Source organism: Pelodiscus sinensis, chromosome 1 (assembly GCF_049634645.1).
Source record: "Pelodiscus sinensis isolate JC-2024 chromosome 1, ASM4963464v1, whole genome shotgun sequence".
Classification (NCBI taxonomy): Eukaryota; Metazoa; Chordata; order Testudines; family Trionychidae; genus Pelodiscus; species Pelodiscus sinensis.
In genome coordinates this window covers 188,847,845-188,863,298 of record NC_134711.1, presented here as the reverse complement: position 1 = coordinate 188,863,298, position 15,454 = coordinate 188,847,845, and the positions used below count along the sequence as shown (strand labels likewise).

Below are 15,454 nucleotides of genomic sequence, written 5' to 3'. Positions count from 1 at the left end.
TCAGCCCCCCACTTCCTGCTCTCAGCCCAGCACTTTCCACCCCTGCCCTGAGCCCCCCTAACCCTTCTAGTCCCCTGCCCCTCCACTGCCTTCCAAGTCCCCGCCTCATCACACCCTGTGCCCTAACTTCTTCCCTAAATCCACCCACCAAACCCTTTGCCCTCATCTCCCCAACCCCTGCCCTCACTCCTGCACTCCCCAGCCCCTTTTTATTCTTTCAAAAGACAGATAAATTGCAAATATTGTCCACCAACAAGCTCTATTGTTTGAATCACTTTCCTTCTTGTATTAATACAAACTTTTTCCCTTCATTTTTGAAAAATACAGTCATTTATAACTAAAGTGTGTACATTTCCCTTTTATTTTCCAAACAAACCCCAAAACCCATTAAAGAATACATCTGCTAGTACTATATATTTCTTTCTTTAGCATATTGAACTGCTAAGGCAGAAACTACTGGCACTGATAGTTACTTGTCTAGCAAATGAAATGCAAATGTAAGTACATAAGAATCTACAGCACTTTTCCTGTAGAATGAAATATTATAAATTATTTTTTTAACTTTTTCAGTCAATTATGTGTTTTCTAGTGCATCATATATGGAAAATACTGTCCACAATGCTATAATGTAAACTATTCAATGAAAATATTCATTCTCAGAACTGGGATACAAATGCAGGAGTTTCTGGCTCCTAATTGGCAAAATTATGCTGATATTTCCATAGTCAAATGGCCCTTTCATCAGTAATATAGGTTTAGCTACACATGGTCTGTTCCTCATGTAGTTTGAAAGATTTACTTGCTATTTTTCTTCTACTTTCTAGTAAATATTGACTGAGATGGTCCCCATTCTGCAATATTAATGATTTAGCAATTTTATTTTGATCATTGGGCCTGCGAATGAAATACTTAATGACATCATTTTCAAACCATCACTGAGGCTATGTCTAGACTACATGGCTCCGTCAATGGAGCCATGTAAAATAGTTTATTCGGCATAGTCAAAGAAGCGGGGATTTAAATAATCCCTGCTTCATTAAAATAAAAATTGCCGCCACACTGTGCTGATGATCAGCTGATCCGGCACAGCGCAGCAGTCTAGACGCAGCGTAGTCGACAAAGAAAGCCTTTGTCGATTGCTCCGGTAAACCTCATTTCACAAGGCATACCAGAGTGGTCGACAAAGGCTTCCTTTGTCGACTGCACCACGTCTAGACTGCTGCGCTGTGCCAGATCAGCTGATCGTCGGCACAGTGCAGCGACCATTTTTATTTTAATGAAGCAGGGATTATTTAAATCCCCTCTTCTTTGACTATGCCGAATAAACTATTTTACATGGCTCCGTTGACGGAGCCTTGTAGTCAAGACGTAGCCTGAGGTATTAGCCTACATAATTAGAGTGCTCAAAGAGTAAAAAAGCACTTAAAGCTGGGAAACAACAATTAAAAATGGAACTATGCCTCCCTGTATCTTGGTAATTAAGCACACATAGCCCTAAAATTTCAGAATGGGATGGGCAGTACTATTTGTCCAGGGATTTGGCTCAATTATGCAAACAAATTTACATGCCTGGAAAAAGAAGCTATTTTCAAAATTGGATATGCAAGCTGCTTGGGAACAAAGAAAAGCTTCCCAAATAACATGGAGGTTTGATGTTGGGAGCTAGTGAGTATTTTGGTGAATTTTAGTTGATCTATAGTGCTTTATAAACTCTAGCTTCTCACTTGTCACAGTCCTTTCATTAGGTAAATAGGTGTGAATTACTATCCCAAGTTTTTCAAAGGGGATAATTGAAGAAAAAAGGGTAAGTGACATAACCAACCCTGATAGTGTCAACAGTGAAGTTACAAAGCAGGAGTCAGTGAACATGCTTAAAAGTACAGCCAGGTTTCTTAACCCTACAACTTCCAAATGAGAAGGCAGATCACATAGGAGTGTGTTCTTATTTTTATTTTACAATCTCATTATTTTTAAGACAGTGTCACAGTTGCTGTATGTCTAGTCATTTTGAAATGCACAGGGTTGTCAGTGCCTTCCTCCATGTCCCATGGCTCCTCCTCTCCGTTCCCAGTCTTAGCACATGAAACTGGAGCTGAGTGTGAAGAGAGGAGGCAGGAGCAAGGACTGGGCTTTAGTGCTACCAGATAGAGGGAGAACCCTCACTTACACACATGGATCTCCTAGGTCACTGAATCCAACCCCCCGCTATATCAGGCAACCCTGCCATGTAATCCCATTCATACATGTCACAAGTTCCATCTTAAACCAAATTAGGTTTACAGCCTCTGCTGCTACTCCTAGAATGCTGTCTGAAAACCACACTCTTCTGATGCTTAATGGGTCGATCTGTTTGTGTTTGTGAGTGTAAATGTATTTGCACATGTCTATTTCTGTATCCAGAAATCATTAAGCATCTGCAAAATCATCCGTTTTTGTGCCCCAGAGTATAAGTGCACATCCATTCGCTCTTCCACCATCCTAAAAGGCCATCCTTCCTATTTGATGCCTAATGCATGGGTTATACCTAGGGCTTCTGGGTTTGTTTCTTTGTCTGTTTAATTGTTAAACACTGAGAAAACACTCATGCATAAATCTTTTTAAAGATATAGACTGTTTTTTAGTGTTTAGACTTCTCCATGTAGACAAACATAAAAGTTTGTCTCCAGAGCAATAATGAGGACTACCGGGGTGTGATTTCAAAAGTGCATGAATATGGTGTGCATTAATTAGTCGATATGGACCTGATAGGGGCTCTCTAAAGATTCCCTAGTGTTCTTTAAAGTAGTGCTGTCTGAAAGAGTAGTACATTAAAGCATGCTAGAGAACATTACCAAGAGATTACTCACTGAAGTGTATACAAAAAGCCCCTGAGTTTTGGATATCTACATGAAACTCAAAAGTTTCTCAAACTAAATTCTGAAAAACGAAATTATTACAGAAGCTCTAATGATGTCATTATAGCAATTACCTGTTTTGACTATCAAACAGTTGTTATAAAGGCATAGCCCTGCAGATCAATTTGGGTATAGGAATGATTACAAACTGAAAACTGAAGGACTCATCTTCCTTCCCAGGGATTAATCCTTTATCAAGAAAATCTGGTGATTAAATCCACAAATCTCCGCTTCTTGCAGCTTGCCAACTGTGACTGAGATCTTAGGTCACCTACTGTCCTCCTTTCTTCTGCAAATGTTATTTAATGGTTGTTCAGATCCTTGAAAATATAAATCAGTACATAAATGCTAAACATTATTTCATTATTCAATCTAGAAGTATTTCACTATTCAAGTCCAATTATTTGTACTATGTCCCATGTGACTGAAACACTCATTCCTACTTTTCTCAGCTAGATGTGGAAATATAAGTCCAGTGAACTGGTCTGTCTATTGATCCCAGGTATTTTGTCTTAACAGTAAATGATGATTTTCATCCTTTCCGTTCAGATCTATAATAATGGTCCCATTCTCTCATGCAGTCAAACTAAGATGGAACCAGTGTTTGAGTAGAGTAATAAGGTTTTTTAAAATTCAGTCTTTGGGTGAATCTACACAGCAGGGCTTAACTTGAAATAAGCTACGCAAATTGAGCAACGTCAATTGTGAAGCTTATTTCAAAATAGCTTATTTTGAAATTGGGAGCGTCTACACAGCACTTGCTTTGAAATAGAGCACTCTTCCTCCAATTTCCCTTACTCGTACAATGAGGGTTACAGGAGTCAGAGTAAGAAGTCCTCCAGCTTGACAGTATTTCAACATTATTTCAAAATAACTGTCTGCTGTGTAGACTACCCTTTCATTCTTTTTCATACCATTCTCCATCAACATTTGCTATAGATTATTGTGACATTTCATGAGCTTATATTACCTTTTTACACTTGGGCTCACAATCGGGGTAAATTTGCCGGCCCAGTTATCTCAGTGGAATATCCAAACCTTCTCACTTTTAGTGAACGTTGGGCGTCTATGTCCTTTAGGAACTTTTGAAAATGACAGCCAGAATGTATTTTAAACATCATTTCCAAGGTTTTAAAAAGTTATTAAATCAGTTTTAAAAAATCAAACAAACTGACTTAAAGCGGCCAGTATGTTATGATCTTCTCACTGCATCACTGATTTTCACTTAGTCTATCACATCTGTTGTATTCTGCACCCTCATGAGAGTGCTACTTCATCTACCTTTTTGTTTTGATGGACCTCAGGTATTTTTTTTGCACTCCAGCACCACGATAGACAATATCATCTGGTTGAAATCTGAATCGTTACAAATCACCAGCTTTATAGTGTGATGAAATATCCATAAAACAGTACACACCAGGGATAATGTACTGGTTAGTGCCCTGTTGAGTCTGGTTAGAAAGCATATCAAATATTATATGTGCAGCTCCTGTAGCCATCCCAGACACATCTCTGGTGGAATTAAGATCACATCCTCACTTCATTCAGTAGCAGAGAAGACCACTGTTCATCCAAAGCTCCTTAAATATATATTATGTTGAACAGAGGTTACCGAAGTGTCTGCATAGCTTAAGGATCATTACTAGTATCCTATCCATATTGCATTTTCCATGAGTTAACGCCATCAAAAGCAAGTTGAGGCCGCAGGGTACCAAATAGGATATATACGGAAAACTCTTGTTATACAGCATCTTCATGTTTTGGCTGAGGCCTGACACTACAAACCAAAGATGAAGGAGCTGCAGGTTAACCACTTTGTTATGATTGCTTTCAGCTTTTCTAAAACATTATGGGGAGAGTGTAATTTCTAAAAGCCACCCAGGCACGTCACAGCATGCTAAGGAATCTTATAGGTGATGATGCCAAAGAGAGATCCAGTGGTTACTATTGCATATAAATTATGGTTATGGGTAGGCAGTTGGTGAAAGCATGCTGTAGAACTGATGTTCTTCCTGGAGTGATTACATATGTCTATTCCACTGCAGGTGCTTGTGCGCTCCAGGGCACAACAGAGACATTTTGCTTTTGCAATACCCATTGGAAAGGTATAAGCACTTTCTGCTGACTTGTGGGTACGCCACGCAGAGGCTTATAGGGTTGAGCCACCTTGACCCCTCTTTGTGAGTTCCCTTCTGCTGCCCATGATGGTTGTTGGAGCTCCCTTTTCTTGCTTCTGCAAGGCTTTTCTTTTAGCCTGCAAGCAGTACCATTTTTAGAATCTGTGTAACTAGCTAGGGTAAGTTAGTTGAAAAAGAAAAAAGCTGATTTTTTTGTTGCTTGTATGTCTCTGGTGCCTAATCTAGGTCCCAGTCCTGGTACTGGAGTTATGCTTCTGCTCCCTGGAGGTGTAAGCCCTGCCACTCTTGTGGTAACATGGTGCCAGTTAGTGACTTTGGCCCCAGCTGCTTTCTGTACTTGGGGAAGGCTCACCTAAGTGACAGTTGTAGCAACAGTAAGTGCTTTAAGCTTAGCTCTGAGAAGGGTTTTTGTTTTAATAGTAATAATAAACAGGTATTTTGTGGTAATTGTCAGAGGCCCCAATCAGATTGGGCCCCACTGTACAGAATGCTTCTGCAGCACAAATGTAAGAAAATGACAGCCCCTGTCCCAAAGAGCTTTCAGTCCAACAGACAAGACCGAACACCTAGATCATTATGGTGAGGTATCAAAGCATAAACATGGAGTTAATGTGTCACAGTTCTCTAGAATAGAGATAACAGTCACATGGCACTTGGAACTTGTTTCTATGAGGGACACATCTTCCTTGGGCATCTGGACAAAGAGCAGTTTGCTAGAGTTATAAGCTGCTGTTTACTTTTGCTGTCTAAGATTACTTTTCCACAGTACACAATATTTGTCAATTAGAGTAAATCACACCACCCCTACTTCTTCCCCATTTCTCTTCTGACAAGGGAGTAGTTCAAAACCCTCTTACCACTTAGAAACCAGTAGAATACGTTGGTTTAGTTCTAGGTGAAATGTGTTTATACTTTTTAGCTCTTCTGATAAGTGATATGAAGAATGACTGCCACCTGGAAAATATCCAGCAGGAGGGCTACCAAGTAATCATACCAGGTTTAGTTAGTACATGATGCTGCATGTGAGCTAGCACTACTGAGATACCACAGTCTGGAAGACTGGTGCACAGTAGCAGTTCATAGTACATCAAACTCAGAGATGGAGGTTAAAGGAGGTTAAATAGTGACATAGTGATTAGAAAATGAACTAAATTTAATTATTTACAGTGAAAATATCCATTTGTTTTCCAGATCCAGCAAACTCAGCACCGTCTATTCTGGATGGGTTTGACCAACGTAGAGCCATGGCAGGACAGCGAGTGGAGCTGCCTTGCAAAGCATCGGGACACCCGGCACCAAAGTACCGTTGGCTGAAAGACAATGTTCCTTGGGAACCAGATAGCAGGTTTCGGCAGACAGTTACTGGTCTGCTGATAGAGAACACCCGTCCTTCAGACTCAGGCAACTACGTGTGTGAGGTGTGGAACAACTATGGTACTGCTGAGGTGATAGGACATCTACATGTAAAACGTAAGTTCAGGACTGAATGTGGCAAGTATAATTTCAAACCCTTCATTGTGCTTGGTTTTGCAACGGGAGGAAAAGAAGGAAATGTTTTGTAGTAGCTTCTTTTGTTGCTGATTTTGTTGCTGTGACTTGTTTTGTGGTAAATGGTGACTACTTGAAGCTACTCAGTGGTTTGGAATGTTTTAAGCTGCCTCAGTGGAGATGGATTAATGGGCAGAATGCAGATGAGAGATCAGAAATACAAAATGAACACAGTTCATTACATGGTTATGCAATTTTTCACACAAAGGATGTATTTTGCTTGGTAATAGAACTGGATGAATTGCAAACAGTCTTCCGAATAAAAGTGTCAAGCTCTGGTCATTGGGATTCCTGCTATTTGTTATTTTGAAAATTCAGATAATCCCCAAGTATTTATGAAAATATATGCAAATCCTGAATGCCTCATGAATTTTATCATAGATGATTATAAGTCTGAAATGCTGCATTGGAAAGGAATTATTTGCTGTTTGTTATTCTCCTGCTGTTTAATTTTTTTGCCATCTCACTTAGACTTCTAACCATGCAACAAGAATAAAATTGTCAAAAGGAAAAGTGCATGAACAATCCATTGTCTAAAAATGATTCAGCAAATAATTACAAATAACAAGTACGTCTAAAAAATCAAGATAGTGTATCAATGTTTTCCAAAGTAAAAGAGAGAGCTAACAAATAGTATACATAACAAATAGCTGAATCAGATCCACTTAACACCATACAGGCTCATAGCAGACCAGGAATATCTGGCAATCCTCAACCGGGAAATAATAATTTTTCAATTATCACATTATACAGTATTCTGTAAAACAGAATTAGGTTAACTAAGGAATTGCATATATGTGTATAAAATATAGCATCATAGAATACTAGGACTGGAAGGGACCTCGAGAGGTCATCGAGTCCAGTCCCCTGCCACCATGACATGACCAAATACTGTCTAGACCATCCCTGATAGACATTTATCTAACCTACTCTTAAAGGTTATGTCTACAATACCACCCTAGTTCGAATTAGGGTGGTTAATGTAGGCAACCGAAGTTGCAAATGAAGCCCAGAATTTAAATATCCCGGGCTTCATTTGCATCTTGCCGGGTGCCGCCATTTTTAAAGCCCCGCTAGTTCGGACCCCGTGCCTGCGCCTACACGCGGCACAGAGTAGGTAGTTCGAATTAGGCTTTCTAATTCGAACTACCGGTACACCTCGTTCCATGAGGAGTAACGGTAGTTCGAATTAGCCTAATTCGAACTACCTACTCCGTGCCGCGTGTAGCCACGGGCACGAAGTCCGAACTACCGGGGCTTTAAAAATGGCGGCGCCCGGAAAGATGCAAATGAAGCCCGGGATATTTAAATCCCGGGCTTCATTTGCAACTTCGGTTGCCTACATTAACCACCCTAGTTCGAACTAGGGTGGTAGTGTAGATATACCCAAATATCTCCAGAGATGGGGATTCCACAACTTCCCTGGGCAATTTATTCCAGTGTTTGACTACCCTAACAGTTAGGAACTTTTTCCTAATGTCCAACCTAAATTTCCCTTGCTACAGTTTAAGGCCATTGCTTCTTGTTCTATCCTCAGAGGACAAGATGAACAAGTTTTCTCCCTCCTCCTTATGACACCCTTTTAGATATCTGAAAACTGCTATCATGTCCCCCCTCAGTCTTCTCTTTTCTAAACTAAACAAACCCAATTCTTTCAGTCTTCCTTCATAGGTCATGTTCTCTAGACCTTTAGTCATTCTTGTTGCTCTTCTCTGGACCCTCTTCAGTTTCTCCACATCTTTCTTGAAATGCGTTGCCCAGAACTGGACACAGTACTGCAACTGAGGCCTAACCTGCACAGAATAGAGCGGAAGAATGACTTCTCTTGTCTTGCTCACACCACACCTGTTAATGCATCCCAGAATCATGTTTTCTTTTTTTTGCAACAGCATCACACTGCTGACTCATTCAGCTTGTGGTCCACTATAACCCCTAGATCCCTTTCTGCCGTACTCCTTCCTAGACAGTCGCTTCCCATTCTATATGTGTGAAACTGATTGTTCCTTCCTAAGTGGAGCACTTTACATTTGTCTTTATTAAACTTCATCCTCTTTACTTCAGATCATTTCTCCTATTTGTCCAGATCATTTTGAATTATGACCCTATCCTCCAGAGCAGTCGCAACCCCTCCCAGCTTGGTATCATCTACAAACTTAATAAGCGTACTTTCTATGCCAATATCTAAATTGTTGATGAAGATATTGAAGAGAGCCAGTCCCAAAACAGACCCCTGCGGAACCCCACTTGTAATGCCTTTCCATCAGGATTGTGAACCATTAATAACTACTCTCTGAGTTTGGTTATCCAGCCAGTGATGCACCCACCTTATAGTAGCCCCATCTAAGTTGTATTTGCCTAGTTAAAAAAAGCCTCATCCACTTCTTCCACCTGGGTAGGTAGCCTATAGGAGACTCCTAGCATGACATCACTCTTGTTTTTAACTCCTTTTAGCCTAACCCAGAGACTCTCAACACTTCCGTCTCCAATGTCCATCTCCACCTCACTCCAAGTGTGTTCATTTTTAATATATAAGGCAACATCTCCTCCCTTTTTTCCCTATCATTCCTGAGCAAGCTGTACCTTGATCAGGTAGCAAGCATATCCGATAATCTGGTACCTTTGGAACGTAGGTGGTGCCGGATTATCGGATATGCCGGAGTACCAGGAGGTACTATAAGGGGGCATACTCCCAACCCAATTCCTCTCCCCCCCGCCCTTATGCTCGGGTCCCAGAGCTGCCGGTACAGCCACACGTCTTCTTCCAGGTGCTTGGGCACATGCACTGAGCGGCCGGATTTTCAATGAGCTGGCCAGGACGCCGTGCGCAACCCAATCCCCCTCTCCTCTCCTTCCCTTCTCCAGAGCCAAACACCTCCCCTCCCTGCTGTCACCCAACCTTATATCACCCTTCTCCCCCAACCTTATGTCTGGGTCCCGAAGCAGCTGTGTGTGCCCTGCGGCCGGCTGCTAGCACATGCAGGCTGGACGCTGTGTACTCTGGGGACTGTGAGCTGAATGGCGCAGGTCATAGCAGCCCAGCCTTGAGAGCGGCTGACCTGAGCAGTTCCGGGTTCCAGTTGATGCCGGACAATCAGGAGTGACAGACAACTGGATGCTTTATTGATGGAGTTTTACTGTATATAGAATCATTGGGTTGGAAGAGACCTCAGGTGGTCATCAAGTCCAACGCCCTGCTCAAAGCAGGACCAGTCCCAACTAAATCATCTCATCCAGGGCTTTGTCAAGCTGGGACTTAAAAACTTCTAGGGATGGAAATTCCACCACTTCCCTAGGTAACCCATTCCAGTACTTCACCAGGCTCCTAGTAAAGTAGTTTTTCCTAATATCCAACCCAGACCTCCCCCACTGTAACTTGAGACCATTGCTCCTTGTTCTGTCATCTCTCATCACTGAGAAAAGCCTCTTTTCATCCTCTTTGAAACACCTCTTCTGGTAGTTGAAAACTACTATCAAATCACCACTTACTCTTCTCTTCTGTAGACTAAAAAAGCCCAAATTTCTCAGCCTCTTCTCTTAAGTCATGTGCTCCAGACCCCTAATCATTTGTGTTGGACCATCCCCAATAAGTCCACATCCTTTCTGTAATGGAGGCCCAGAATCGGGCACAATATTCCAGATGTGGCCTCACCAGAGCCCATTAAAGGGGAATCATCACTTCTCTAGATCTGCTGGCAATCCTCCTCTTAATGCTCCCTAATATGCCATTCACCTTCTTGACTAACAAGGGCACATTTTATTTAACTCATGTATTTTACAGAATATAACATATCTATAACTATATATGTGTTTGTGTGTGGGAAAGAGCAGGGGAGAGAGATATAAAATAAATAATATCAAACTTCAGGAAGCATATATCATTATATTTGTAAGCAGTGACACTGAGAATGAAGTTAATTGGGCTATTTTATTGCTTTTTGTGCTTATCCCATAGTAAGTTCCACACAGGGGCAACCAAGCATCCAGGCAGAGCCCCATTGAGGGCTGTGGGACTCCAACCAGGTATAGGGGTCTCTTTGTGGAGAACTTATTCTGGGTCTGTGGCCTTAAAAGGCATTTTAAAGCAAACATGGCTATCTATTCTCATTCCAGTGAAGTATGTTTGTGATTCAGCTTTTTCTCAGTGAAAGGTCACCTGTTAGTCATTTTTTTAAAGATATATAATATCATCCTTTTCTCCCTTCCTTTTGACTTAAATCTTCAGAGCCTCTGAAGGCCACAATCAGTCCACGGAAAGTTAAAAGCAGTGTTGGTAGTCAAGTGTCCTTGTCCTGCAGTGTGACTGGAACTGAGGACCTAGAACTCTCCTGGTACCGAAATGGTGAAATAATCAACCCTGGAAACAATGTGAGGATCACAGGGATCAACCATGAGAATCTTATTATGGATGGCATGGCCAAAAGTGATGGTGGAGCATACCAGTGCTTTGTACGCAAGGACAAAATGTCTGCTCAAGACTATGTTCAGGTGGTGCTAGAAGGTTAGTCACTACCTGGTTTCTTGGGGTTATTGGCAAGTGTTATGGTATGTATACAGCATATACAATAAGCTAGTGGTCAGCAATTATAAAGAGAGAGAAGATCCTATGCCTGTAGGAAGGATGAAGCTAGCCATACACTTGGGGAGATATTTATGCCTCTCCATGCTCCAGAAAAGCAATTGAGAGGGAATGAAGGTCCAAGTGTCAAAGAAACTGATTTAAAAAATATCCCTCCTACCTAAGCCCTACCCAATGCATTATTTTTCTGCTGCTATCCAGAATTCTGTCACTCCAGGACAAGAGAGAAGAGAGATCTGTACTGGAGATCAAATATTTAATTCCAAACACAGTTTTCAGGCTGGCTGTGAAATCAGCTGAAGGTCTGGAGATCATACTAAGTAACTGACACAATGTTCCATATAATAATCAAGTGGGGAAAGTAATCAATTTGTACAGAGCCAGTTCATTAATGAGGCTGTAGTGTAGTCATGGCATGGCCACTATTTTTAGTCTTTATAGGAAAAGAAGAGATTACCTGCCAGGACCTAGTTACCTTGGCAACCATCTCTTGTGACTAAGAAAGCCTAAAGAGCATATTGATAATCTATAATGATGTCGAGAGAGTGCAGGTTATCAGAGAGCGACAGCAGGAAAGATTTCAAAGACACTCCGGTCTTGCTGGGAAAATAATGTCTGCTTTCATCTCCAAAAAAGCCTGTCACTTTAATAAAAAAAAGGGCAGAGGTGCATACTGAGCACACTCACTGATTTATTTGTCGTGTGTCAGTTTCCATTCAGGATAGAAAGCTGATAGCTTTTTTGTCTTGTGAGAGATGACAGTGCTAATGCACAGAAAAGGAAAGGAAGAGAGAGAATTAGAGATGCAAAAAGAAATGTTAAATACTCTGTCATACATCCAGTGGAACAGAAACAGAGAGAGAGAAAGTGAGAAAAAGCATAGAAGAAATCCAACCTAATGTCCTCTCTGAAATATTTAAGTGTTTCAATGTACTGGAAATTATAATTTTGATGGTTTTAAGTGATTGTGTTGGGAAGAGAAAATGCTGCTCTTCTATTTATTTTAAAATCCTGCTAAAATACAGCACATTTTGTAAGAATAGCAATTCAAACTCAGCACACACCATGACATTTTCCTCAGTTTCCTTTGTAATCCTGAGATTACTAGGTAAGAAGATGCTATTTTCAATGGAATTATGCTGGTCTGAGCCTCCATGAAATGTGCTGAGTGCACTGCATATTCTCTCACAACATTGGAGTTACCTTTGCTTACACTGATGTCCTTCCCCATTATATCTTGTATGGAATTAAAATAAATTATTCTCATAGGGCAAAGCCACCATGGTGAGAAGACAGGGATTTTCAATAGTTTTAAGCCATTTTATACTGTGTTTAAACCACTCCCTTATAGTCTTTACTGGTGCTAATATGTTCTCAACTTTAAAACGAATTGCCTGACCATACTTTGCACTAGAGCCAGACAATGGCAAAAAGAATTGCTTTCTAAACCTCTGACTAGACTGCATCCTACATATTATGATCTGAACCAAATGTATTCTTACCCCCAATTATATTTAAATCCATTCTAACCACTACTCTTAAAGTATATTTTTAAAATGACAACAAAAAGTGTTTCAAGATCTGGGAAAGAACCTTCTCAATAATAATAGGGTGTCAGTTTTCTTACAAAACCGTTATCCCCCTGTGCTATCCATCTAGAGAAAAATTTAATTCTACTCCATACTTTGTAAATTGTTTCTTTTCCTTTTTAGCTTACACATTGGAGACTTGGGTTAAATTGTGACATGGGTCATGAGAAAATATGATCTATGTCCTCTCCCCCCGGTACACTTGTGTGAAAAGCAAGCTGTCACAAAAATGGTCATCATCAAGATGACTAGCAATTTGTATTTGAAAAAGACTTATTTTAATACTGTTATAAAAGAGAGATTGTAGGATTGATCTGACTTGGCAGACCTGTGTGGAATTAGCATACATAAGTTGCACCTGACTTTGGCCAACATTAGTCATCCTTAACTTTCAAAGGAACTGAAATGTATAATAAGTAGATCCCCAAACATTTTAGGCTTACTCTATATTTCTTTGGCCTCTCAGTTGCCTATGGCTTCCAAGTCCTTTTCACAGGGGCATGGGAATTGCTATATCAGAACAGACCAATGGTCCATCTAGTCCAGTATCATCTCTCCCACGGGGAGATGGGTGATTCGGAGGAAGGTGCAAAAGAAACCCTGCAATAAGCAGTTATTAGATAACACATCTACAGAAAAAATCCTTTCTAACCTTCATTGATTAGAGTTCACCTTATGTTCCTGAAAGATGAGGGATAGCAACCTTTTTAAAACTTGATTTATAGGCTAAACAAAGGAAAAGAGAGCAGGTTTTTTTGGTGCCTACATACTGTTCATTTGCTTTCCATTTCCTCTTCAGATGGAACTCCCAAAATCATTTCTGCCTTCAGTGAGAAAGTGGTAAGTCCAGGAGAGCCTGTCTCCCTTATGTGCAATGTGAAGGGGACACCTTTGCCTACAATCACCTGGACACTGGATGAAGATCCCATAATCAAAGATGGTAATCACCGTATCAGCCAGATTATCACCTCTGAGGGCAATGTGGTCAGCTACCTGAATATCTCTAACACTCAGGTCCGAGATGGGGGAGTCTATCGCTGTACTGCCAACAACTCTGCTGGAGTCATCCTGTACCAGGCTCGAATAAACGTAAGAGGTGCTTGTCAAATCAGCTCCTCAAAAAAAAAAAAACACACATAACTCATTGTAGTGGAGAAGAAGATTGTTGCATGCCTGGCTCTGAATCGTGGAATGCCAAAACTGACTTTCTGTGGTTCTCCCCATCTTCACACCTCTCTCTTCTCTATCTAGGAACTCTGTTGTATGGTTTAAAGTTAGAAGGACCCTTTCCCCTTCCCTCTATTGACTTGTGAAGTCAGCTTTTTATGCAATCTCTTTTCCTAAATTTATGTTTTTCAAGCATGAGGGTCAGTGTCCTTGCTAGTATGTTTTCCTATTTTGTTTTTCGCTTGCATGTGTTTCATATTTTCCTCTCCTCCTTGAGTTGTATTACATTCATTATAATTACTCATACATATGATATGTTAGCTTGCACTTGTAGTTCTACATGCCATAATATCCATCCGCGTGATATTATATTTATTTACATCAGAATTTTGTCAGTGTTCTCGTGTGTAACAGGATTCTAGCTTAGCGTACATTTTAGAATTTGACATTTAATTAAATCATTCCCTAGCCTTTAATTTGCAATGCAGCAAAGATTTTTATCAGACAAGCATTCAATAATACAAACACATACCACAGCCCTAATTAGAAAACATGCTGTAGAGTGAGAGAAACTAGAGCACATAAAGATTAGGGAGACTGCTTAAGTGGTTCTTAAAAACAAAAACTGCCAAACGTTAAGAAGAAATGTTAGGCAGGTTGCATTAACAGATGTCGTAAACATTTATATATTCAGCAAAGAATGAACATTTCCTCTAGCAAATATTCCCTTAAATTATTTTCAAGAGTTTCTTTTTACTTTTACAGGCCCAGCAAGCATCCGTCCAATGAAAAATATCACAGCAATAGCAGGACGGGACACCTATATACATTGCCGTGTGATTGGCTATCCATATTACTCCATTAAATGGTACAAGAACTCTGATCTGCTTCCTTTTAACCATCGCCAAGTAGCATTTGAAAACAATGGAACACTGAAACTCTCTGATGTGCAAAAGGAAGTGGATGAGGGGGAATATACATGCAATGTTCTGGTTCAACCCCAGCTGTCTACAAGCCAGAGTGTCCATGTAACTGTAAAAGGTAATGTTTTTACTGAAATGTAAAGCCAAGCAAACTAATGGTCAGATATTTTTTAATCAGTACAAGAATCTGCACATACAAAATTGTGGTGATTAGAAAATAAGCAATAGGATAATTAAACTGTTTTTTTTAAATAATTGTGTTGGCATGATATGTAACCAGTGTTCATCTATAGATAGCATATAGTATCAATGCTTGCTCACTTGGAGTTGGGCCTTACTTGTTGTCTTGAGTAGGACCACTTACCTTGTAAGGTATTGCTCATCCTGAAAATCTGGGAGAACCTGGCCTTATATGATGAGGACTGTATTGTTAGTAAAGACTGAAGACTAACGATCATGAAATGCAATTTTTGTTTGTTTGTTTTCTGAGATGACTCAGTGCCTGAAGATGGCTAGTCATTCACCAGAATGTTATGTTCGCTGAAGTTTCATTGATCATTATTTCTCTTGATGATTAAAGTCAGTTTAGCAAGCTAGTTATTTTTCATTGGTTAGCAAA

At 40.3% G+C, this 15,454-nt stretch overlaps 1 protein-coding gene across 2 annotated transcripts in view; it reads left to right on the top strand.

Annotated features, from left to right (window-relative positions):
* Positions 1 to 15,454, top strand: part of DSCAM (DS cell adhesion molecule) — a 695,768-nt gene that overhangs the window by 417,144 nt on the left and 263,170 nt on the right. The window contains exons 5-8 of one of the 2 annotated variants that reach the window (XM_075912112.1): positions 6,224 to 6,502; positions 10,803 to 11,078; positions 13,545 to 13,841; positions 14,678 to 14,953. In XM_075912112.1, coding sequence (XP_075768227.1) covers positions 6,224 to 6,502; positions 10,803 to 11,078; positions 13,545 to 13,841; positions 14,678 to 14,953 — 1,128 coding nt within the window. Of the gene's footprint in view, positions 1 to 6,223; positions 6,503 to 10,802; positions 11,079 to 13,544; positions 13,842 to 14,677; positions 14,954 to 15,454 lie in introns of those variants that run through there. The other variant, XM_075912115.1, reaches the window with a different exon arrangement.